Source organism: Leopardus geoffroyi, chromosome E1, assembly GCF_018350155.1.
Source record: "Leopardus geoffroyi isolate Oge1 chromosome E1, O.geoffroyi_Oge1_pat1.0, whole genome shotgun sequence".
Classification (NCBI taxonomy): Eukaryota; Metazoa; Chordata; class Mammalia; order Carnivora; family Felidae; genus Leopardus; species Leopardus geoffroyi.
In genome coordinates, this window is record NC_059330.1 from 55,347,222 (window position 1) to 55,372,553 (window position 25,332).

Consider the following 25,332-nt stretch of genomic DNA (forward strand, 5'->3'; position numbering starts at 1 on the left):
ACCTGTGAGACCATCACCTTACCTATGTTTTTTAATTCTGTGAAGTGATGTATTACAGATTTTATTTTATTTTTTTGCTTTAATTTTTTTTTAATGTTTATTTTTGAGAAAGAGACACAGAGCATGAGTTGGGGAGTGGCAGAGAGAGAGGGAGACACAGAATCCAAAGCAGGCTCCAGGCTCTGAGCCGTCAGCAGTGTCCAACGTAGGACTCAAACTCACAAGCCACAAGATCATGCCCTGAGCCAAAGTTGGACGCTTAACCGACTGAGCCGCTCAGGTGCCCCTGTGTTTTTGCTTTAAAAAAAAAAAAAAAAAGGAAAGCATATTAACCATTGAACTGGCTGAACCAAGAGGGGAAGGGATTGGTACCCACTTCCTGAAGGCTAGGCTGTGATGGGCAGGTGGGAACCTTGAAAGGAAGGGCTGGGTACCAGAATGGACTTTGGATCTCTTGTCCCTGGGCCACCTTCTCATAGGCCTGGGCCCTTTCTCAGGACAAAGTGGGCCGAGAGAAGCTGGGAGGGGCGGTGGGAGGATGCCCAGGCCTGAGCATCCAGTCTCCCTTTGCCCTTCCCCAGGAGGCCTCTGCAACCTGTGTCCAGACAGGGCCAACAAGGAGCACATCCTGCAGACAGGCGGCATCCCCCTCATCATCAACTGCCTGTCCAGTCCCAACGAGGAGACTGTGCTGTCCGCTGTCACCACAATCATGTACCTGAGCTCGCCAGGCTCTGCCTCCCACCCTGAGCTGACTGCCATGCCCGTGGTGCAGTGCATGCTGCGCTTCTCTCTCTCGGCCAACACCAGGCTCCGGAACCTGGCCCAGATCTTCCTCGAAGACTTCTGTTCCCCAAGCCAGGTGGCGGAAGCCCGTAGCTGGCGAGCTCACTCTGCCCTGGGTATCCCACTGCCAAGGACTGAGGCCCTGCAGCAGCCCTGATCCAGGGAGATCTCGTGGCCATTGACACCCTGACTGCTAGAGACAAGACCACGATCCCAGTGGGGACTCGGGGAGCGGGAGCAGCCTGGCTCCCACTGAGTGTGTTCTCCCCAAAAGGTGCCCTTTAAGGTATTTTAAAGGCGAGTTTTCTCAGTGTGACACATATTTACACTGTGATGAGAGGCATTAGATGAGTGAGGGAGCCAGACCTGGAGGCCCATGGAGGAGAGCAAAGGCCATTTCCATAGGTTGGCACCCTTAACCAGCTAGAAGTCAAGAGCCTGCCTCCTACCCCCCCCCCCACAACCCCCCACTTGAGCCAGGCTCTCAACCTAATGTGAGAGAGAAGCAGCTGGGACCCTAGATCCAGAGGCCTTGCAGTAGGGGGTTTTCATGAGGAGCAGCTGGGCCTGGGATTAGAATTGTTCATGCTTGAGGGAATAGGAATTCTCCTTTCACAGAAATATCTGAAGTAATCTTGAGGAATACAAGTGAGAAGCCAGCTCTGGGAAGTTGGTCATGCCCACTCCAGGGCTATGGAAGCTGGGTACCTACACCACAAGGTCTCCAGGCTGGGCATTGGGTATGGTGGACACCGGCCTGGAGAACTCTGTGGCCCGGGATCACCTGTTTATCCACACAGGCCTATCTGCCGGGCACCATGGGATTCAAAGACGAAGGTGTGGTCTCTACTCTTGAGTGATGCAGTCTGCTGACTGTGAAGGTGGCCATCAGGTGTTAAGACCACAAGTATGAGGGTGAGGACACATCAGAATAAGGCACAGACCCTTGAAGCTTCATATTCTGCCCTCGCCACCCCATGGCCCTGGCCTGAACGCCTTGGCCTTCCTCCTCTGTCATCAGGGTTGGGTTAGTGAGGGCAGGTCCCCAGCCCTGGAAGTCTCAGACTCAGGAGGGCTTCGCAAATGCAAGAGTGGTGCTCAGGGAACACAGAGGACCTCCTGACAAAAATCTGTGGTTTAGAGTCCACAGTGTATGTTGACCAGCACAGGGGAAGCGGTGTGGGACGACCACGGGAAGTTGGGGTTCAGGAGCAATGAGGAGCTTCCTGGCCTCCCTTCTGCAGTCCCTTAAGGTTGACCTCCATGGCCACGATGAAAGATGGCAGATGCAAGAGGCATGGTATCCAGATGGGTGTGGAGGTGGGACTGAGGACAGGAGGAGGGACGAGAAAGCCTCTTCCTCAGCCTGCATTCCAGCTGCCCTCCCTAGGGCTCCTGTACCTCTACTTTCCCAAATAAAGGGCCTTTAAAGAGTGGTGAGCCAGAGTGTTTTATTAAAAAGGTTCCTGAGCAGTTTTCCCACCATGATTCCTTGCCAGCCGTCTTGTGGGGTTCCAGGTGGCTGCCGTGTGAGAACCGAGGTTACTGTGTCTCCCTGCTCCACGGTGCTGGTGGCCACCGCCATGGCACTGCCCTGTCATCCAGCTCTGCTGGTGTTCCCTGATGGCCTGCCTTCCCTTCCTTCAGCTACTACCCACTGTCCCGGCCCCCCCGCTTGCTGTCTATGATCTCCCTCCAGTTGTCACTCCAGGAGAGCAGCCGTCTCCTTGTGGGGGGCAGGGCGAGGTGCTGGTTGTGGCAGCAGGTGAACAAAATGTGCTCCCAGCTTGGGGTCTCCTCTTGGCCTGGGACAGGATGCAAGAGAAAGGCAGGGAGATGCAGTCTATAATCTGGTTATTTTTACTCCCTCCCTAATCCAGCAGGCCAAATGCCTGGAAGGTTGCCAGGAAAACGGGTCTAACCTCGAATGGTGTCCTTGTCGTCAATGAGCAGGTCCCCCAAGACCACCGTCTTGTCCCTCGTCAGGATAATGCGCTCCACAAACTGCGGCCCCAGGTGATTCTCCACCCAGCGGTACTGTGGAGGGGGCACAGGTCGGTCAGCAGGGCCAGTGAGTAAGTAGGTGGGAGTGGGGTCTCCAGCCCTTGAGAGATGCTGCTCCCCTCCCCCCACACTTCCTGTGTTTCTGCCGGTTTATTTAAAAAAAGGGCTTTTTAAGTTTAATTATTTTGAGAGAGAGCACGAGCGAGAGAGCAGGGGGAGCAGAGAGAGAGGGAGAGAGAATCCCAAGTAGGCTAGGCACCTTCAGCACAGAGCCTGAGCCCTAAGCGACCGAGCCCCCGGGGTGCCCCTCTGCTAGTTTACTTTAATCCTCAGGATTTAGGAAGCAGTTTGCTATCAAGCGCTGGGGCAGTCGCACCTTCTCGGCCACACAGTGTTCATACTTCGTCAGAGGGCTGGTGCAGATGAAGACTTCGGTGCTGCACGCAAGGGGCGCAGGTTAGACTTAGGGTGGTGCCCTCCCTTCTTCTCCACCGCCCCTCCCCTCTTTGCCCTTTCTCACTCCTGCATGTTGTTCATCTCCTGCAGGGCTTCCAAGGCTCCAGGGATAGGCTCCAAGTCTAGGAAAAAGCCTGGGGCTTCATAAACACTGGCCACTTTGTCCTGAAAGATACCATGTTCTTGTCCCAGCTTCTGCCTCCAGCAGATCTAGCCCCAGAGAGGACTCTCAAAAGATTCCTGGGGGGTTTTGGTCTCCAAATCAAAGCCTCGGGGAGACGATTTTGCTTAGGGGGAAGCGCTCTGACAGACTTTCTCGTCCAGGGCGAACAATGGATTCTAAACGGAGGGTTTTGTTAAACAAAGGGGGAAGACAGTCTTGCCCAAGGGGAGGGCTCCCATTCTTAGGTGCCGTGTGGGGTCGGGGCTCGGGCTCCCTTGCATCCTATGCGGTCCGGGCCCTTGCTCCCGGGTATCCTGCGGGGTCGGGACTCCTCGCTCCCGGGGACACTGTGGGGACTGGGGCTCCCTGCCCGCGGACACCCGGCGTTGCATTCCCGCCCTTTCCCTACTTACCGCCAGGTCTGGCCGCAGGGCTCGGTACTGCTCGCGGGCGAGGAAGCCGCGGCGCTTTTCCAGCGCCACGTGCGGCTCCCCGGGGAACCGGCGGCAGAAGCCCCGCAGGAGGCCGGCCTCGAAGTCGGCCAGCACGCCATCCATGTCCACCAGCACCCGCACCGGCCGCGCGCGCCGCGCCGCCATCGCCGCAGAGGCCGGGCAGGGATGGGGGGGGGAGGGGTGGGCGGGCAGGCGCGGGCCGCAGCTTCCGGAAGCGCGCGGTGGGCGGGCGCACCGGGCTCATTTGCATGGGCGCCGGTGAGCCGGGCCTCGCGGGAGGGCGCGACTTTCCCCTGGAGGCGGCGCGGGGCGGCCCGAGAGCGCGCCCGCCTGCACGTGTACCTCTCCGAACTCCGCGGGGGAACGTACCCGCTCACCCCAAGCGGACCCGGGCGGGTCGTGGGCCTCTCGAGGGCGGATCTCAAATTCTGCGATGGGTGAATCCTGTGGAGCTGGCTCCGCTCTTAAGAGTCGCGACCGCGAGTCCCGGGGCCACCGGCACAACTCCCTGCTTGTGGGACAGGGCACAGGATCACGCCGGATCCCGGGCCAGAACTCCCTGAGACCCGAATCATGGGGGCTCCCAGTAACTTTGAAGTGAATGACTGCTGAAGACCCCTGACTCGTGTGAGTAGAGCTCCTAAGAGATGAACTCATACACCAGAGTTGGGAGCATCCACTTTATGCATGCAGTCCCACCCAGAGGACACGATTTCCAACAAGCTCAGGTAATCGGGGAAGGTCCTTTCTGTGGAAGGGACACCGCTGTTCTAGAATTGGCAGTTACAGCCCCCTCTAGAAAATGCCTAACATGGCTAAGTTTTGTTGACGCTCCTTTGTAGATTTTTCTCAACTTCCTGACTACGTCCAAATACATTTTCCTACAAACCATAAACTCAGATTTGATTAAGTGACCCATCTTCCTCTAGTTCCCCATCTGAGCACCCAATACTTCCAAACCAGTGTTGAAACACATTACAAAGGGGAGACTAGCCTCTCCTTCTAAAGTGATCTAATTAAAAAACTCTCAAGAAGAGGTACAATCGCTGTAGGCAATAGTGAGTCCTCCAATGTTCCCCCTCCTTCCCATTCAAGTCACACAAACTGGGTTTATACCCAGTTTATACCCAGGCCAAAGTGTCAACGAAATACTGATTGTTCTGCCATCATCATAAAATCATTCAACTCCACTTTGTAAACCCTAAGCTTTCTAAGTAGAAAGTTTAACACCCTTAGCAAACATGTTACATAGAATTTCATAAAATCTGTTCTGATAGTATATGAATGATTGGCAGAGCTGTCCCTCCCTCACAACACTTGAATTTTGATTAGGCACTTATCTTCAAAAAATAAAAACTTAAAGCCAAGGTACAAGTGTGACACAAATCAGGGACATCTCTTTTCCAGGATCCCCACCATTAGAGAGAGAAGGGTACAGACAGGTTCCCTACCTCCAAAGAGGTTCCAATAGAAACCATAACTCAGGCTAGTATTTGCGGGGCTAACCTGTTTTCATCAAACCAGACGGATCCTATACCAAAGCTGTTGATTCTCCATTTTGCAAATGCTTTCTTTGCACCTTAAGGGAGAAAAGCTTTACACCCCCTGAATCTATTCTTCCCAAAGAAATGTCCCAATAGTTCAAATGAAGCCAGTGGTTATGCTCATCGTCTCAACGGTCTTACATTTTAAGATAGGAAACTGGATCCAAGATGACAAGCCCAAAGAACACAGTTGGGTAGTAGTGCAGCTAGACCTAAAAGCCAAGGCTTTTTTTTTTTTTTTTTTTTTTTCTTCAACGTTTATTTATTTTTGGGACAGAGAGAGACAGAGCATGAACGGGGGAGGGGCAGAGAGAGAGGGAGACACAGAATCGGAAACAGGCTCCAGGCTCTGAGCCGTCAGCCCAGAGCCTGACACGGGGCTCGAACTCACGGACCGCGAGATCGTGACCTGGCTGAAGTCGGACGCTTAACCGACTGCGCCACCCAGGCGCCCCTAAAAGCCAAGTCTTAATGCCCAATTTGGACATTTAAAATAAATATAGCATGTTGATCTGGAACCTTCTGCCTGAACGCAAAGAGCTTTCCTCTCTTCTGTCTGCTCAGATCCTCCTCCCCTTCGTTTGGAGTGCTCTTCTGTAGCCACCCACCATTGAGAAGCACCTTGATGGAGGAGAGGACTTAAAAACTTACATGTTACCGCCCAGCACAGAGAGTGGGTAGAAGAGTCTAAAATATATTACCTAATAAATATTTTATCATTTATCCGTATCCCTGTATTTTATTAGCACAGGTATCAGTTAACTATCTTTTTGGCATTTTGAACTCCTGCTATGACTGTAAACCTGTTCTCTTTTGAGAGAAGCCCACTTACTTCTCTGGGCCTTCCAATAGTCTTTTAACTTTAGTGACTCATCGGTTCTTGGGCAACAGGATTTATAGTAAAGAAAAAAGCAACTGAACAGGTAGAACAGTGAAATGATCTCAAAAAGATGACACAGGACACGATGTTCCAAATTTGCACATTGTTTACTTTGAGCAACAGTCCAGGATTGTGAAGTACAACACACATGTTAAGGATGAGACTTCAGTTCATGGTCAAGCACCAGCATCATGCACACGGCTTCAAGTTATCTAAGAAGAGCACTGCCCCCTTGGGGTCTGTTCATGACGAAGACCCACTTCTGTGTGGCCACCGCCCTCGCTTGCTTTACCACTTGGAAATTTGTCACTTTGAGTGCACATCGAAGCCTTCCTCTGCAAGACAGCAGCAGGCTTAGCTCATCAGCTAGTTGAGTTAGTATCTGGCTTATTTCTTAAGGTTCAAAAATTAAAAAGGCAGTTTTTGTTTTTGTTTTTGCTTTGCAGGCAGCAAGGCATGAGGCACAGACCTCTACTGTTCCATATGGCACAGGAAGATGCTTTTAGCAAAGGGCACGGACAAGGTAGGGCTACAATGAGTAGGTTTGGCATAAAGACAACCCTGTGTTTGGGGGCCTGAAGGAACATGCCTGTGGACTGTTTACTGGTCTGCCCAATCAAGGCTTGGTAAACCCAAGTAAAGCTGACAAGAAAAGGGTTTTAAAAACCTCAGTACAAAAGATCCTCTAACACATTTGGAACCAGATTATTCTTAAAAACACCATACTAAGTGTCACAAAACTTTCCCTCCAATCTACTACTAGAAAACACTCATGCCATGGCCTACAGACCCGGAGGAATCAGGACAGATAAAGAGAAACCTGTTCTAAAAAAAAAAAAAAAAAAAAAAAAAAAAAAAGACAGCAGTACATAAAGTGCTTCTTTTTTAATGAAACAAATCCAAAAGATGTACAGTCAGGCTCAAGTTGTGCAGTTCACAAGCATGGAGAAAACAAATAAAACGACAGAGTTCAAGAGAGTCAGAGCTAACCCAGGACGAGGCTGGACTTGCCGCCAGGGGGATTTCTTCGGGACGGCGCTGGGGCCGGGGCCACCGGGCTGGGCACCGGGGCAGCGGGCACGGGCTTCTCCTCGCTCTGCCCCAGGCTGGCCTGCAAATCTGTGTCCACGTTTTCTAGAAAAACAGAAGGAGGTTCAGGCTTACTAAGCAACTATTTCTAGGAAAGATGGAGAGTCTTAAGTTTTTTTTTGTTTTTTGGAGGATGGTTTAAATCATACCTAGAGATATGTAAGACAAGAATCATTCACCCATGTTCCCACAACCCAAAACTAACCACTTAGTGTTTTGCCTTATTTGTCCCCAGGCCTTTTTCTGTGTGTGCTCATTTCTAAATTGTACAAATATATGAAGATGTAGTATTTTAAATTAGAAGTCCACCTCCGTGTGGGTCTCTTCTTCTGACTCCCAGAGGCCCTACTCGGAATTGTGTCCATTCTAGCCCCTCTGTTATACTTACTTAGAAGCGTACTTTATTCCCAACAGATAATATATACTTCTGGGTTTTGTTGTTGTTGTACTGATACCAACTTCCTTTTTTTATACTCGGAAATTTACCCATATTTATACACATGGTCATAATTTACCCTACGTAACTCCTTTATAGTATTTTATCACATGATTCAATATATTTGATATAATACAGTACCGCATTAGCTGTACTAGTCATGAAAACCGGAACCGACCCAACCATTCCAAACAAAGTTGGAATGTATATAGACTGGCAAAGGTGCCCACGGGGAAACAAGGGCTACCATCTTCAATCTGAACAGACACTATGCATCGCCCTCCCTAGAGGAGGCTGTGCCACGTTCTACCCCCAACCCGTGTCAGACTGTGCTGTCCGTACACCTTTGCACATCCATCATTTGATAACCACCTCACTTTAAAATTTGCCAAACTGATGGGTGAAATATTATTTCATTCCTGTTTCATGTTACATTTCCATGATTACTAGGTGAGCCTGATTTCTTTTTCTAACCACAAAGATAACCCATAGTACCAACATCATTTATTAGAGTCTACCTTTCCCCTACTGATTAGTAATATCTCCATTAATTAGATCACTCCCATATGTATTAACTAGGTACTTTCCATGTTAAAGGCTTCAGAATTAGTGTACTATTATCCAGCATCCTAGAGACTGCTTGATGATTCACTAATCTGTGAAATTCCCAACAAATATATATTCTTAATGAGGCATTTTCCAAAATATGGAAGTCTTTGTTCAAAGTCCAAAGTGACAGTAAAATGCCAGGTCTCAATTCAGTTGCATAATCTCACACCTGCTTTAGAATAAAATCTCTTAGGGCATCTGGGTGGCTCAGTCGGTCAAGCATCTGATTTTAGCCTAGGTCGTGATCTCACCATTCCCAAGTTCAAGCCCCGCATTGCGCTCTGTGCTGACAGCTCAGAGCCTGGAGCCTGTTTCAGATTCTGTGTCTCCCTCTCTCTCTGCCCCTCCCCCAACTTGTGCTCTGTAGCTCTCAAAAATAAATAAACATTTAAAAAAATTTTTAGAATAAAATTTCTTGGGGTGCCTGGGTGGCTCAGTTGGTTAAGTGCCCAGCTCTTGATCTCTGCTCAGGTCATGATCTCACAGTTCATGAGATCGAGCCCCGAGATGGGCTCTGTTTGCCCTGACAGCGTGAAGCCTGCTGGGATTCTCTCTCTCTGTCCCTCCCCTGCTTGGATGTATGCATGTACTATCTCTCTCAAAATAAATGCTAAAAAAATAGAATTAAAATATCTTCTCCTCAATCTCTCTCTCTCACACACACACAAAGGCAACTTTAGTGTAAGAAACCAAACACTAGGTAGGGGCACCTGGGTGGCGCAGTCAGTTGAGTGTCCGACTTCAGCCAGGTCATGATCTCGCGGTCCGTGAGTTCGAGCCCCGCGTCAGGCTCTGGGCTGATGGCTCAGAGCCTGGAGCCTGTTTCCGATTCTGTGTCTCCCTCTCTCTCTGCCCCTCCCCCATTCATGCTCTGTCTCTCTCTGTCCCAAAAATAAATAAACGTTGAAAAAAAAAATTAAAAAAAAAAAAAAAAAAAAAGAAACCAAACACTAATTCATAAAACTTGGGAGAAAACTACCTTAAGGTTTAAAGACATTTATTCCCTCCTCCCCTAGATTAAGGTGTTCCAAAGCCCTAGAAGCAGTGAAACAGAAATACTGGTTATGATCTATACCATGTAAGAAATTCATATGGCCCTCATATTTGACACTGATGAAAAGTTCTAATTTTGAAAAAATGTACTTTAAGTTCCCCAAAGACTAACCATTAAAAGCTCATGTTCCTAAAAGCACCTGTACCAAGTTTTAGCGAACTGATACCGAGAAGTCCAAGGGGGAAGAAGTCTTCAATGAGAAACTCAACAAAATCTCAGAAATATGCTACTGCTGCTTTTGACATTTCCTTTTAAGAATTTTTGTAACATTCTATAGAAGTAACATAACACATATGATGTTCTATAGTATTGAACTACAAGTAAAAATCAGTATGGAGCTTTCCAGAATGACAGCCCTCATGATAATTAACTTAAAGCTTGGTGAGAAAGGGTCACGCCTTAATTTCCTGTTGCTACATTCTTGTTTGCAATGGAAGCAGGATTAAATGCATCAACACTGAGAACCCAAGTCTTCTGATAAGTGTCCCATGAATAACCTAGAAAAATATGTCCCATTTACCACAAATACAAACAAAACCCCAAAACCCATGATTTGAAATAATCCAAGATGGACAAATACGGGCCATGAGTTCCACTTGAGCCAGCCAGCCTATCAGTTCAAGCAATTTCATTGCTGCTACTAGGACTTGGCCTCACCACTGCACAGGCTCTCACAGGTATCCATTGTCTGCCTGGATCAAGCAGTTATGAGTACTTCTAAAGGACAAAACATTACCTTGCAGCTCTACCGTGATCATTTATTTCCTACTGATTTTTGGATAAATCAAGCTCACACCTACCATTCTTATATTTGTCTTTCATTATTTTTTTTAAAGTTTTTTTTGTTGTTATTGTTTTGTTTTGATTTTGAGAGAGAGCACGTGCATGATCAGGAGAGGGGAAGAGAGAGTGAGGGAGAGGGAGAGAATCCCAACCAGGCTCCACACTCGCAGTGCAGAGCCTGACGCGGGGCTTGATTTGACAAACCATGAGATCATGACTGGAGCCAACATCAAGAGTCTTAACAGATCAACATCAAGATGCTTAACAGACTGAGCCATCCAGGTATCCCCCATCTTTCATTATTAAAGGAACTGTTTTGTCTTTCACTAGATAACATGCCGAAAAAGAAAAAAAGCACATATGGAGGATAAACAACAGTAGGCCTTAATTTAAATGCTCCTTTGTCAGGGCACCTGGGTGGCTCAGTCGGTTAAGCATCCAACTTTGGCTCAGGTCATGATCTCGCGGTTTTTGAGTTCAAGCCCCGCATTGGACTCTGTGCTGACAGCTCAGAGCCTGGAGCCTGCTTCAGATACTGTATCCCCTTCTCTCTCTGCCCCTCCCCCACTCATGCTATGTCTCTTTCAAAAATAAACAAACATTAAAAAAATTTTTTTAATAAAAAAAAAATAAATGCTCAAATTTGTCAGGGCACCTGGGTGGCTCAGTTGGTTAAGCTTTGGACTTCAGCTCAGGTCATGAGTTCATGGTTTGTGAGTTCATGCCCTGCGTTGGGCTCTGCACTGACAGCTCAGAGCCTGCCTGGGATTCTTTCTCCCTCTCTCTCTGCCCACCCCCCAATAAATAAACATTTTTAATAAATAAATGCTCCTTTGTCTAGTCAGAAATGCTCCAGCCAAAAAGAACAGAGGCTAGTCTGTTACTACGTCCCCTTAGTCTGTAATGAAGTAGTAAGTACAGGAACTGAGAGGCTTTAGAAACTTATACAGGATTGACTGAGAAAGCTTTTGCTTGCTGAATCTAATGACTGAAAAACGGGACTTTAAACAAACACTTCACCATAATACACATCTAATATACTCCTGACTTGTCTTTCTTCTTTGGCAAATCAACAAGGCACTGAACAGATACCTACGTCAGGATAAATGATAAAGTGGTTCATTACGAGGGTGAAAGAATCAGAACAGCAAGAGATGCAGCAGACTAACTTGCCTAAAGGCAGGAAAGACTTGTACCTAAATTCTGCGGACCTACTCCCTCTGCTGCAGATTTCCCACTGCTCCCTTTAGCCATCCCTAGGTTTAATTCTCTAAGAGAGAACGGCAATCTTCCTTATATCCAAACCAAATCTATCTTAAACCAAGCAGAATAGCTTGGCTTCGAAGTAAATTTGGCAACAGAATCGGGGTTGACCTCTACTCCCCCAGATGGATCTTGAATCATTGTGCCCCTTGTCATTTCATGACAATTTCATGAGTGTGCTACTCACCTGAAGAATCTGAAAAAAAACCGAGCTGGGAGAGAATTACTAGTAGCACGTCAAGTGACACATTTTTTTTTTTTAATAACTCCATCAAGGCCCTCTCATCCTTCTCCAGGCTTCCCAAATTCGTAACTATATCCATTGCCCAAAAGTAGTGACTAAGGATTAGCTAATTCTTGCTAAGTAAGGTCTGCTAGTGGAAGTATTTCAGAATATGAAAAGCAGCAGAACGAAAAGACTTCAAGATTTTTTTTTTTTTTTTTAAACTCCGGAAGAGTCTTTTCAGACAGAACACACTGGACATGAACAATAACTAATACATCTTCAATCCAGTGAGAAAGTGATTTGTTCACGGAGGAAGAACCCAGGTAACGCTCACAAAGGCCCAATAGACTCTCTTCCCACCGTGCCCATCAAGAAATGCTGTCTGTGAGGCACCTGGGTGGCTCAGTCAGTTAAGCATCAGACTTCGGCTCAGGTCATGATCTTGCAGTCTGTGAGTTCGAGCCCCGTCCGCATCGGGCTCTGTGCTGACAGCTCAGAGCCTGGAGCCTGCTTTGGAATCTGTGCCTCCCTCTCTCTCTCTGCCCCTCCCCCGTTCAGGCTCTGTCTCTCTCTGTCTCATAAATAAACGTTAAAAAAATTTTGTTTTTAAAAGAAAGAAACGCTGTGTGAGAGGGCAGAAGAGGAGTCTGGTTCCTCAACACTTGTTTCACGGGAAGACTGCCTCACAAAATGTAATGGTCTTCCTTCCGGACCAGAGGGCCTTCTGACTGCTGCATTTCACCGAGTCAACTTTCATCCGATTCCTGCTGCCCGACACACTTACGCCTTTCGTTACATGCAATAGTCATTCTCTGGCACTTGTTAAGGAAGTGCCAATAAATACTTCAAAGACTTAACATCATTAAAGAAATGATTATAGCTCATTTCCACATATAATTGGTAACATGGATGAAAATTTATATCTGCCTCCTAAATCATCAGCCACGAGATCACAGAGTTGCCGACGTCTTGCTGAATAAGCACCTCAGTGTAAAATCAAACAAAGTTTGTAAATTAAATGCTGTGTGCCAAGCTTGAAATGCCAGAGCCTTTTACTAAAAAGCTCTCATTAACAGGAACACCCACCAGCCCGACTACTGCACACATATCTGTGAAGGACTCTCCATTTTTCCTTTCTTGTGCATTCCCGGCCTTGCTCTCACTGCGGCGGATGCACATGTGGCCATGTTTGCTAACTTCCCAGTTTTGTGTTTCTTTGCTCTCCACCCAGGGTATGCTGTGCTGGCCCTTGGGGCAAAGCCAGGTTTCACTCCCCAAGACACTATTTCAGGAAAAATTCCGCTCTATTCTAAAACCATTTACAGAACCAGAAATGTGTACTTCAGAAAGACTCACCATGAATGTCGCCTTCTCCCTGGAAAAGAAAAGAAAATTTTACTTCAGATTTTAATTTTGTAACAAATAAAGCAGTCACAGTTCTGAGAGGCTACTATTTGAAACCAAACGTGGAAGTTCATTTTGATGCAGTCAAGTTCAGGGTCAGGCCACAACACAATTACATTACAACCTTTATACTGACTTTGGGACAATGCTATACAAAACTGCTGCATGACAAATTGCCCCGGTGCCAGCAATACCCAACACACCAAAAAAACCTTAACATTTATACCGATGGCCTAATATCAATTAGCATTTCAGAGGATCTTTTATCAGAATGTGAAACTGGTAAGTTTATTTTTCCATGCTCCCTTTCCTTTTTCCTTATCTAGCTGTTGAGGGGCCTCTATAAATTCCAAAGTCCATTAAGAGGGTTCCACACAGGGACGGCTGACACCACTGTGTGCTCAGAGGGCCCTACTTAGGAGGCCACCCTACCAGGCTTCCAGACACCTGCCTGGGGACATTGGGATCATGTTCCTCTGCAGACAACTGATGATAACACCCAGGCTGCAGTCTCCTCGAGTTCAGCTCAGAACAACTGGGCAACGTTCGTCAGGTCTTTGACCTCACACACACTACTATATACCACTTAGGAAGTGTGATCCAGAAGTTCCCAAAATCGATAGTGAAAAGAGAGAGACTGATCCAACTGGTAGAAGAGGCATGTGAACCAACCCAAATCATGTCACTTCAGTTTTCTGACTTTTCTCTTTATGGATCTTCCAGCACCAGTATGGCCTCAGGCCCTTCCCTAGTCACCTCTATGTAAGGCTCTAGTGACAGAACTGAAGCTCTTATTACAATAGGAAGGAAGTCAATTTCCAAACCGGATTAACCTCAAAGCCTTTCTTTCCCCCCCAACCCTGTGTTGTCACACTGACCTTCAGATCGAAGAAGTCTCCAGAGTTTGCTTCAGAAGAGTTCCTTCTCTGGGGTCCAGATGACTCAGAATCCTCTCTGCCACCACTAGACTTGGCACCTGAATTAAAACATACTTTCTTAAGGACTATGACAGAAAGACCGAAAGCAAAACACTTCTTTTGTGAATGATGTTCATGTTAGTCTTGTATCAAAAAATGAGCAAACAGGTTAAGTGAGAGCTTAAAAATTCTACAGAGGAACCAAATGGCCCAATTTGACTTCAATCCCTATTCTGACCCCTCTCCCAGGCTTTCCTCCAGTGACAAGATTTAACTGTTGTTGATCTCATTATGGTTGGGCTAGATTTTGCTCCTCAGCACAAAACCAACTGTAGTTATTCATGCTGGGTCTGTACCTTTGATCAGTGGTCACACATATAAGCAGTACCTGCTGACTTGGCCCATGAAGGGGGGTTTTCCTCAGGTGTCCCAAAGATGCTAGAGGCCATTTTGTTCCTCCTCACGGGTTGTTCTGTTGGTTCATCAAAGCCTAATGAAAAATTGGATCCACCACCTGGAGGCCGCAAAACCCTTGGGAGTAATGGCAAAAAACATCCATTTCAGATCATGCCAAAACATTTCTCAGCATAAATGTTTTCAAACACCTTTCAAATTCATTTCCCTCACCCATTCATTCCTCCTACCCACCCACCCACCCCACCCCCTCCAAGAGAGAGCTGCTAATGGGAAAAGGGAACTGATTCTGTTGTGGTATAAAGTCAACACTGGATCACATCAGTCAGAATGCCTAGTAGCAGACAGACAAGAAGTAAGTGTTGACAAGGATGTGGAGAGAAAGGAACCCTTGTGCACTGCTGGTGGGATTGTAAACTGGTGCAGCCACTGTGGAAAACAGTATGGAGTTTCCTGAAAAAATTAATAATCGAAATCCCATATGATCCAGTAATGCTACTTTTGGATATCTACCCAAAGAAAACAAAAACACTAATTTGAAAAGATATATACACCCCTACATTTACTGCGGCCTTATTTACAATAGCCAAGATATGGAAGCAACCTACCTGTCAACTGATAGATGAATGGATAAAGAAAATGGATATTACTCAGCTCAGCCATAAAAAAGAATGAAACCCTGCCATTTCAGACAACATGGTCGGATGTACAGGGTATGATGCTAAATGAAATAAGTCAGACAGAAACAGTCAAATACCACATGATTTCACTTATATGTGGAACCTAAAAAACCAAATGAACAAACAAAAAAAACAGAAATGGGGCGCCTGGGTGGCTTAGTCGGTTAAGTGTTGACTTCAGCTCAGGTCATGATCTCACAGTTTGTGTGAGCCCTGAATTGGGCTCTGCGCTGACAGCACAGAGCCTGCTTTGGCTTCTCCGTCTCCCTCTCTCTCTGCCCCTCCCCCACATGCACGCACTCCCGCTCACTCTCTCTCTCTCAAAAATAAACAAAACATTAAAAAACAAAACCAGAAACAATCACAAACACAGAGAAAAAACTGGTGGATGCCAGAAGGGAGACAGGTAGGAAGGTGGGTGAACCAGGTAAAGGGGATTAAGAAATACAGATTTCCAGTTATAAGATAAATACATCATGGGGCTGAAAAGTACAGCATGGGGAATACAGTCAAGAATATAATAAATTTGTATGAGGACTGCATTTATCGTGGTTAGCATTTCATAAATGTATAGAATTGTCGAATCACTATGTTGTACACCTGAGACTAATAGATTATTCTCAATTAAAAAACTGAAAGTTTTTAAAAATTCAACACTGGATGTTAAGATACAAAATGCTGTTTTATAATATTTGTAGTAAGGACTTCTGACATGAAGACAGCTGAAAAAGCCTGAAAGTTATCACAAATAACAGCCTGGCTGACGTCCCCTTTTAGATAATGGCAAAAGACCTAACAGACCTTGCCTAATAGGATCAGCTGGATGTATTTGCAAAAAAGTTTAGAAGCATATCTTGTTATTTATTCAGAAAGCATTTCCATTTTTATTTTCACCAAAATTAAAAATGGAAGATTATACATATAAAAGTTAAGTTGACCAATTTAGAAGCCCATGGAGAGCGATACTAGTCTCTTCCTATCTAGGCATCACCAGCGAGCCCCATTTATACACTTGCACCACAGTATTCTCACTAGTAAACATGAACAATTAGCCACAAGGAGGAAGTCCGTATGAGAAACTGGTGTTAAGATTCACAGAATGTTCGATAACCAGGCACCTTTGGACTCTATAGCTTTCGGTTCAGCAAGGAAACCCAGCACTTGTCCATTTCCAAAGCTTCCTGCTTGGCTTGACCAATGTGTCCCATCCCTGGAAGAACTCAATTTAACTTGTCCTGCCACTGCTCAAAACATAGAAAATGGAGATGGTTTTATGGAAGGAAAGATTTTCTAACTACGGATTCAATTCTATTACTGGAGACAGGAGTAGTCTGGTTTTCTGTTTCTTCTTAAGTCAGTTTGAAAAATATTTTTCTAGGAGGATGTCCATTTTATTCAAGTTTCCAAATAAAGAAGAGTTGTCATTTGCAAACACAGCTCCTTATATTAGAAAAGAAAAGGAAACATATGGGAAGAGGGGGGGGAAAAAAGAAAAGAGGGAAACAAACCACAAGAGACTCTTAGTGATAGAGAACTATGGGTTGACAGAGGGAGGTGGGTGGGACGATGGGCTACATGGATGCTGGGTACTAAGGAGGACACTTGTGATGAGCACTGGGTGCTGTATGTAAGTGTTGAATCAATGACTTCTGAAACCAATACCACGCTGCATGTCAACTAAAATTTAAACTTTTTAAAACAGTGAAAAAGATAAAAATAAATTTTAAAAATAAGAAAAGGAAAAATTAAACACTTACAGCATAAATGCCTTCCTAAGTGCCCCTCTAAAGGCATTCCAAGTTTTGTTTTTTTAACTATTGTTCCACTCTAAATATTTTCTCCTTCCCATTATTTTCTTCTTTGACCCATACATTATTTAGAAGTACATGTATCAGTTTCCAAACACAGGGGTCTTTCTGGTTTATTAATTTCTAGTTTTTAGCTACAACACAGACAACAGTCTGTATGATACGAATCCTTTGAAATGTGATGAGATGTGATTTATGGCCTAATATGTACTCAATTCTATAAATCTATATATTCTTTTTTAAATTTTTTTTTTTTCAACGTTTATTTATTTTTGAGACAGAGAGAGACACAGCATGAACGGGGGAGGGGTAGAGAGAGAGGGAGACACAGAATCGGAAACAGGCTCCAGGCTCTGAGCCATCAGCCCAGAGCCCGACGCGGGGCTCAAACTCACGGACCGCGAGATCGTGACCTGGCTGAAGTCGGACGCTTAACCGACTGCGCCACCCAGGCGCCCCTAAATCTATATATTCTTAAAAAGAATGTGTATTTGTTAATGTTCTATATGTCTACTAGGATCAAGCTTGCTAATGAGTTGTTCAAATCTGATTTTTAAGTATGTTAAAAAAAATTTTTTTAATGTATTTTTGAGAGAAAGACAGCGCGAGTGGGGGAGGGGCAGAGAGAGGGAGACACAGAATCACAAACAGGCTCCAGGCTCTGAGCTGTGAGCAGAGCTCGACACGGGGCTCGAACTCACGGACCTTGAGATCAAGACCTGAGCTGAAGTCAGACACTTAACCAACTGAGCCACCCAGGCTCCCCTAAGTATGTTTTATCACTTAATGAGTGAATCCATTAATTCCTACCACAATGAAGAGTTTGCCAGTTTCTCCTCAGAATTCTGTCAAGATAAGAGTTCTTTCTCAGAATGACTGCCACTGGGGTAAATGTTAGATCAGTGGGAAAAACTGCATTGGGCTGACTAATCATTTTGATAAAACAAAACATATCCCTCACTCATTTTATTTACCAAAGTAAGTTCCAGCTAGGCAAAATTATTTATCCAATTTATGTATTTTTTTTTAAGTTTATTTATTTATTTTGAGAGAGAAGAGGGTAGGGGAGAGGAGGGGCAGAGAGAAAGGGAGAGAGAGAGAATCCCAAGCGGGCTCCGTGTGGTCAGCACAGAGCCCCCACATGGGGCTTGAACCCACGAACCATGAGATCATGACCTGAGCTGAAATCAAGAGTCGGATGTCTAACTGACTGAGCCACCCAAGCACCCTCTTTTACTTATTTTTTGAGAGCATTTCATATACTAGTGATGTTATCCTTTGTTGATTATGTGTATTTTTGCCAAGTTTAATTCGTCCATCTTTTCACAGTTTCTGGCTTTCATCTTGTACTTAGAAATAAAGCCCTTTTCTTCAAGACTAGGACCACATTTGTACAAACTTTTGTTTGTACAAAAATTTTTTTTTTTTATATTTATTTTTGGCAGAGAGAGAGCATGCGAGCGAGCACGCACACTCACCAGTGGGAGAAGGGCAGAAGAGAGGGAGACAGAGGATCCCAAGCAGGATCTGCGCTGACAGCAGAGAGCCTGATTCGGGTTCCCACTCGCGAACCGTGAGATCATGACCTGAGCTGAAGTCAGACGCTTAACAGACTGAGCCACCCAGGTGTCCCTGTACAAACTTTCTAAAGGACATTTTGATAATATGTGTCAACTGTTTGCTTTTTATATGAACCAGCATTTCTACTTCCAGAAATTGCCCTAATTAGATAACCAGATATATATACAAGGATACTCCTTTAAAAATGTTCATCTACAAATAAATTTGGGAATACCCTAACTGTCCATTAGCAAAGGCTTACTTATCAAAGCATGTCCACACAACAGAAAGCTGTATACGTTAGGGTGAGAGTTACCTTCATTAGTGGATATGAAAAGTTACCCAAAACACAGTGAAAGAAAAACGCTGGAAGACAAACATAAGCCCAATGACGTGTTACATAAAATGACGTGTACAGAGATAAATTTATCTGGTTGTGTGATCTTAGATAAACTGCTTGACTTTCGTTTTGCTTTTCTCTTCTAATGTTCTTTTGTTTCTGTTTTTGTTTTAAAAGAGAGAGCAGTTTTTTAGAGGAAAGGGGCAGAGAAAGAGGGAAAAAGAGAATCTTCAGCAGGCTCCATGCTCAGCACAGAGCCTAACATGGACTTAATCCCACAACCCTGAGATCATGACCTGAGGTGAAATTAAGAGTCAGATGCTCAACCAACTGAGCCACCCAGTGGCCCCTGCTTTTATCTTCTACCAAAAGAGGTTAGTAGTAATTGCCTCATAAGACTATTCTAAAAATTTTTTTTTTTTCAACGTTTATTTATTTTTGGGACAGAGAGAGACAGAGCATGAACGGGGAAGGGGCAGAGAGAGAGGGAGACACAGAATCGGAAACAGTCTCCAGGCTCTGAGCCATCAGCCCAGAGCCTGACGCGGGGCTCGAACTCACGGACCGCGAGATCGTGACCTGGCTGAAGTCGGACGCTTAACCGACTGCGCCACCCAGGCGCCCCTCATAAGACTATTCTAAGAATATCCAATATATTGTGCTTAGAAGGCAGCAGTCGTAGCTATTAGCATCACAACTAGACATAAAGGCCTGAGAAGTACCCACACCACAATGGCATCCAGGGTTCGTGCTCTCAGATAGGATTTCAGGTGAATTTCAATGTCCTTTTTTATACTTCATATTTTTCTGTATTGCCACTAATCTAAAATTCTTTCAAAGACTCCTTCTGGGTTCCAGAATTCCCTGACAACCTTTCTTTCTTTTTTTAACTTTCTTTTTTTAACATTTATTCATTTTTTTTAAGCGAGAATGAGAGAGAGAGAGAGAGAGAGAGAGAGACAGCATGAGCATACAAGCTGGGGAGGGGCAGAGACAGAGAGAGAGAGAGAGAATCCGAAGCAAGCTCCAGGCTCTGAGCTGTCAGTACAGTGCCTGATGTGGGGCTCGAACCCACCAACCGTGAGATTGTGACCTGAGTGGGAGTCCAAGCTCCCCTCCCTGACAATCTTTCTTTTGACAGTACTAATTTTCCTACTGGCCACTGCATGTGATCATTTGTGGACATCCGTGTCCCCTTGGATCTTTCAGCAGAAATCGTGGCTCCTCTGCTGACACCCTGGCCTGGACTCCCTAACACTGCCTCTTCTTCCCGTGTGGCCACTACCCACAAGCCAGCAGAGATGCAAGGTAACGTGACAAACTATCAACATGGCCTCTCAACCGTATCTAGTTCTTACCATCTTCTTCACCAATCCAGTCATTTTCTCACTGTTCCCCAGAACAGTTCTGGTTTATCTCCACTTTGGGGTATTTACTCCCATCTTTACTCCTGCCTAGAGCACTCTCCACCCTTTCCTCAAGCATCCCTCAAAACCAGGCCCATCTCTTAAACCTCAACCTCCTCCATAAAGCAGACTAGTAGAGCTCTCCATAGGCTCAAAGAATACCAGGTAGAACACGGAGGAAAGGATGGCTTCTGGTGTGAAGTGCCCAAGAGTAAATATTTTTGGCCTGTGGATCATGCAGTATTTTAACTATTGGGGTCTGTCATGTGGCACAGAGGCAGCCACAGACAACATGCAAACAAACGAGTGCAGCTATTTTCCAATAAAACTTTATTTACAGACACTGCAATCTGACTTTCCTATAATTTCCACAAGTCATGAAATGAATCTTTTTTTTTGCAACCATTTATAATTGTAAAAATCAGGTACCTGCTGCGTTTAGCCCTTGGGTGATTGTTTGCTGGGCTCTGTTCTGTCTAGTTCAACAGCCTCATTTTAAAGAGTGCAAAGTCGGGGCGCCTGGGTGGCGCAGTCGGTTAAGCGCCCGACTTCAGCCAGGTCACAATCTCGCGGTCTGTGAGTTCGAGCCCCGCGTCGGGCTCTGTGCTGACAGCTCAGAGCCTGGAGCCTGTTTCCGATTCTGTGTCTCCCTCTCTCTCTGCCCCTCCCCCGTTCATGCTCTGTCTCTCTCTGTCCCAAAAATAAATAAACGTTGAAAAAAAAAAAAATTAAAAAAAAAAAAAAAAAAAAAGAGCGCAAAGTCTGGGGTGCCTGGGTGGCTCAGTCGGTTGAGTGTCTGACTCCCGCTCAGGTCATGATCTCATGGTTGGTGGGTTCGAGCCCCACATCGGGCTCTGTGCTGACAGCTCAGAGCTTGGAGCCTGTTTCAGATTCTGTGTCTCCCTCTCTTTCTGTCCCTCCCCCACTCTCACTTTGTCTCACTCTGTCTCTCAAAAATAAATAAATGTAAAAAAAAAAAAAAAAAATTTAAAGAGGCAAAGCCAAGCCCTGAGAGCCTCTGAAGAAATTGTCCGGGGGCGCCTGGGTGGCGCAGTCGGTTGAGCGTCCGACTTCAGCCAGGTCACGATCTCGCGGTCCGTGAGTTCGAGCCCCGCGTCGGGCTCTGTGCTGACAGCTCAGAGCCTGGAGCCTGTTTCCAATTCTGTGTCTCCCTCTCTCTCTGCCCCTCCCCCGTTCATGCTCTGTCTCTCTCTGTCCCAAAAATAAATGAATAAACGTTGGAAAAAAAAAAAAAAAAAAAAAAAAAAAAAGAAATTGTCCAACATTAGTTAACTGACAGTGACGAGGACCAGAACCCAAATCCTCAGTCTCTGGCCAGCACAGAAGTGCTCAACCTGCTAAAATACAGGAGGCACAGAAGGCCATTTTCTCTTTCATTTTCCTACACACCTATGTACTGGTGCTTTGATTAGTTTCCATGTTTTCCAATCTTAGAGTGTCTTCTATTTCTTCTGTAGGTCCTCTAGCGTCCTCCCCTGAATCACAGATTTGTGTGTGTCCACAGTATAATTCAATACAGAAATTGCACTAAATAAAAATGTCATTATTTTCCCCCTCGGGCGGGGAGGTGGTGGGGGAGGGGAGGTTGGGGAGACCCATTGTGTTTTTGGTAACATGTAAAAATATTTATAACTCTACTTTTTTTTTCAAGTTTTAGATATTAAATATCCACTTGGATTAATTTCATTATATGAATTAAGATAAGTGTATTCAGGCATACATTATATAAAGTTGATAATTTTAGGTTTGCTTAATTAAATGGTTTAAATCATAATTAAAGGTGTATTATAAATTCTTAATAGGCTTTCTCTCATGTTAAAGTTTGAAGCAACCAGGTTTTTATCCCTTGTTTGTACCCAAATCAACAAAGAGTCAATAAAATCAAAATTCACTTGTTCCCTTGAGATTAGAATGATTTTTTTTTTCCTTTTTCATCGTAATTAAACCCTCATGAATTAGCCAGATGAAAATCTCCAGAACCCTAATGGTCTGGGAAGTATTTTTTGGCCTTAGAAAAAAAGACACTAGTGCCCAAACACCGGCTTAAAAAGAAAGTCAAAGCTCTGCGCACCCAACTTTTTAAAGGTCTGTGTTCCTCTTGCAAGAGCAGGTAATACCTACTCCGATGACGTCAGTGTTGTAAAGCCCGTTTGTAACAGTGAGACATCCCCAAACAAAGGATTTGGATCATAAGACAGAAATTATTCCAATTTTATTTTTTAAGTTTCTCCTATTCTTTCTGAACCACACAGGGTAACTAAACCAGGATTACCTACTTGAGACTCACCAAAAATGGACCCATGTACCACGGATAACAATTAAAAAAAACAAAAATCACTTTTTCTTTCTTCTTTCTCTAGATGCCAGAGTTCCCATGTGATCTTTGCAGATCATCCCGTCCCAGACTAAATTTACAATGTGCTTATGGAGCCAGAAGAATGTTACTGCAGAAACAACTGAAGGAAAATTAGGTGAGATTACAGAGGAAGTAAAGGTAGGAAGTAAATAAAAGGACAAAGCTCCAGTCCTAGGATCACGATACTGGAGGGAAATTGATGACAAAAGGTGAATGAAAGCATTTATTCTGCAGAACCCAAAACCATTTGGTCTCACATTTCGAATATCCATATCAAAAAACTAGCATGAGGATTCCTTTGACCTGGTTACTGAAATTTTTTATGAAGCACTAAACTACACTCAACCGCAAAAGATGAAATCTGATTTTTTTTACACAATGTACAAATTTTCATGTTCCAGTCACTACAGTTTGACCAGCAGAAAGTTGACCGCATGGCACAAAAAGAAAGGTTCGGCGTGTTCCAGTGTCCTCGGCAAAAAAAAAATGATCTCATTGCAAGAATGACAACAGAAGAGGGAGTGACCAGTATTTTTGTAGGTCTATCCTCCTCAAGGTCCCCAACCTTCCAGGACCCACTAATTTATTTTAAATCTTTCCCACTTTCCTACATTGTATAAGGGAAAGGAATGAGTTGAAAAGGGGTGTCATTTCCAACCTGCCGCCTAAGCCTCGCTGCTGAGGCCAGCTTTTTGTCCCCAAGTTCTCCCACCCCTGTGAGGCACTGCTATTTCACGGCTGTCTTCTTAGCCCCACAAAATGGCTCCCTTTGTGCCACTTGCCCAGGACCCCCAGGCTGGCCGCACACGACTGCACGTCGTGATCAATGAAGAATAGATGCCTAGAAAAAGTGGAACCTAAGCTTCCTACAAGACCTGAGCAGGATCCCACAGATGCCTGTATCCCGTCTTAAAAGAGAACAGTGTGCAATTAGCCGAGACAATGTGGACACCTGCCGCCGGTTCCAAACCCTTCCACCAAGTCAGGCAAGGGCTTGGAAAAGGATCCCAGTGCAAACACCCAGTGCCCTCATCCCCTAATGCAGTAGCGACTGTGGCCAGAAAGGCCCCGGCATCCCAGGTGCAGATAGTACGGAAGAGACAATGGATGTCTCCGGCCCCGCCCAAGAACAGGAAACCTCCTCCTGCTAGGGAACCCGGGCCAGGGAAGAACTCGTTTGACAAACGTCAAAAGGGGGAGGGAAAGAGGTGGGATGCAAAGGCCGAGGTCCGAAGGTTTGAGCGCAGAAAACCCACTCGGACAGGCTCGCCCCCCTTTTGCGTTCGGAGGTGGGCGCGGGAGGGGAAGGAGCAGGGGTCTTTCCTTTGTTAGCAGAGGAGAAGCACTTCGCAGAGGGCTGACGGTTGGGTCCCGGACGGGCGTGGGGGTCGCGATGACCAGCCCCGCCCGACCACAAATGCCACCTGCCGGGCGGGCCCCAGTGGATAAGCGCCCGCAAGACTCAATCGCTGCGGCCGAAGGGGGTGGCCACCGGGGGGGAGAGGGGGGACCGCCACCTGCCCGGGGCCAGAGGCAAGAGCGCGTGGCCAGAGGTGGGACAATGGGGCCTGACCGGGACGCCCCGGGGGCTGCCCCGGCACGTGGGGGCCAAGACCACCGCCCTGGGGCCGGTCAACCGCACCGCAAAGGGAAGGAAACGAACCCTGTCCGCTTGGCCTGACTACCGAAAGCCTGCAGCACTGCGAGGACCAGCGGCCCCGGCCCTCCCCGACCGACCCCTCGCTCCGGGGGAGGAATGAATGGGAGAGAAGCGGGAGTCGGGCGGGGCCGGCGCGACGGGCTCGCCCGACGGCACAAAGACGGAGCAGACGGCCGAGCCCCGCCGCCCGGCCGGGCACGAGCGCGACAGCCAGGGCACGTCACCGCCAACGACCCGCCGCCCTGCCCCCGTGGCCCCGCCGGACGGCGGCCTTCCCTGCCCTCGAGCCCCGCGCCGAGCGGGGGCGTCCCCGCAGCCTCACCGGGAGCTATTCCTGCTGTTGGGGTCGACTCCCTTGAAGGTGGTGGTGGTGGTCATGGTGCCGAGGAGCGAGGTAGGCTGGCGTGGGAGCAGAGTGCTGAGGGTCGGGTCCGAGGGGCGCAGAGCAGCTCCGCACCGCAACGCCAGCAACCGCTGCAGGAGCCTCCACCACCGCCTGCCTCACGGGCCGCAGCCTTTATAAGGCTCAAAAGAACCCGCCCCCACCGTGCCTGTATTGGCCAATTCAAATAGCTCTTTCGTTCCTATTGGTTCCCTGAAGTGCCAAGCATCGGGCGGCACCCCGACGGGCTGCGGTGGCCCTGCTCGGCTTAAACCCGCCCCCTTCCTGGTCAGGGTGGGTCTATGGAAGTTCCCCCTCCCCCACCCCCAAATCTTGGTGATGATTGGACAAAGGACAAACCTGCCCAGCGTTGGGCACAAGTTGTGCTCACTGTCACTTAAAAAAGTTACCTGACTGAGGGAAAAGCTCGGTCAGCCCCCACCAAGCCCAGGGCAGATTTGTCTTGACCATTTCACTTACTTGCCTTACTCATGGTGAGATAGTAAGGGCATGCTCCTTAAGGGATGAAAATTACTGCTGCAAATTGACATTCATTGAATACCTACTGTGTGTCCCGTTTGGAAACATGACAGTCTCAAAGCAGCAGCACTATGAGTCAGCAACAGAAAGCAAGCC

General features: G+C 46.5%; 3 protein-coding genes and 1 non-coding gene across 6 annotated transcripts in view; 2 read left to right on the forward strand and 2 right to left on the reverse strand.

Annotated features, from left to right (window-relative positions):
• Nucleotides 1-22,693, forward strand: part of ARMC7 (armadillo repeat containing 7) — a 40,461-nt gene extending 17,768 nt beyond the window's left edge. The window contains exon 3 of one of the 3 annotated variants that reach the window (XM_045490896.1): nucleotides 22,659-22,693. In XM_045490896.1, the coding sequence (XP_045346852.1) occupies nucleotides 22,659-22,678 (20 nt within the window). In that variant the 3' untranslated portion in view covers nucleotides 22,679-22,693. Of the gene's footprint in view, nucleotides 1-581; nucleotides 2,220-22,658 lie in introns of those variants that run through there. The other 2 variants (XM_045490895.1, XM_045490899.1) reach the window with 2 other exon arrangements.
• On the reverse strand, nucleotides 2,221-4,048 carry NT5C (5', 3'-nucleotidase, cytosolic). The gene is made up of 5 exons (XM_045490892.1): nucleotides 3,823-4,048; nucleotides 3,311-3,411; nucleotides 3,167-3,227; nucleotides 2,709-2,823; nucleotides 2,221-2,591 (listed from the first exon to the last, which is right to left on the reverse strand). Exons 1-5 carry the CDS (start codon nucleotides 4,006-4,008, stop codon nucleotides 2,437-2,439), a joined length of 618 nt encoding a protein of 205 aa, XP_045346848.1. The 5' UTR covers nucleotides 4,009-4,048; the 3' UTR covers nucleotides 2,221-2,436.
• JPT1 (Jupiter microtubule associated homolog 1) lies at nucleotides 6,377-24,829 on the reverse strand. Its single transcript, XM_045490910.1, has 5 exons — nucleotides 24,637-24,829; nucleotides 14,458-14,600; nucleotides 14,031-14,128; nucleotides 13,105-13,123; nucleotides 6,377-7,422 (listed from the first exon to the last, which is right to left on the reverse strand). Exons 1-5 carry the CDS (start codon nucleotides 24,690-24,692, stop codon nucleotides 7,274-7,276), a joined length of 465 nt encoding a protein of 154 aa, XP_045346866.1. The 5' UTR covers nucleotides 24,693-24,829; the 3' UTR covers nucleotides 6,377-7,273.
• On the forward strand, nucleotides 21,047-21,131 carry TRNAG-CCC. Its single transcript has one exon. It is a non-coding gene; the product is annotated as a tRNA-Gly (tRNA).
• Nucleotides 24,830-25,332: the final 503 nt, after the last annotated feature.

Bases quoted from the DNA above. Each gene is read 5' to 3' on its own strand.
- NT5C (XM_045490892.1), bottom strand. From the start codon at position 4,008: ATGGCGGCGCGGCGCGCGCGGCCGGTGCGGGTGCTGGTGGACATGGAT. The intron at 3,228-3,310 runs GTGAGAAAGGGC...CCTTGCGTGCAG, and splicing joins GAGATGAACAACATGCAGGA to CACCGAAGTCTTCATCTGCA. The intron at 2,592-2,708 runs GTTAGACCCGTT...ATCCTGTCCCAG, and splicing joins CGACAAGGACACCATTCGAG to GCCAAGAGGAGACCCCAAGC.
- JPT1 (XM_045490910.1), bottom strand. From the start codon at position 24,692: ATGACCACCACCACCACCTTCAAGGGAGTCGACCCCAACAGCAGGAAT. The intron at 14,601-24,636 runs GTGAGGCTGCGG...ATTACTCCCAAG, and splicing joins AACAGCAGGAATAGCTCCCG to GGTTTTGCGGCCTCCAGGTG. The intron at 14,129-14,457 runs GTACTGCTTATA...GTTTTAATTCAG, and splicing joins TTCATGGGCCAAGTCAGCAG to GTGCCAAGTCTAGTGGTGGC.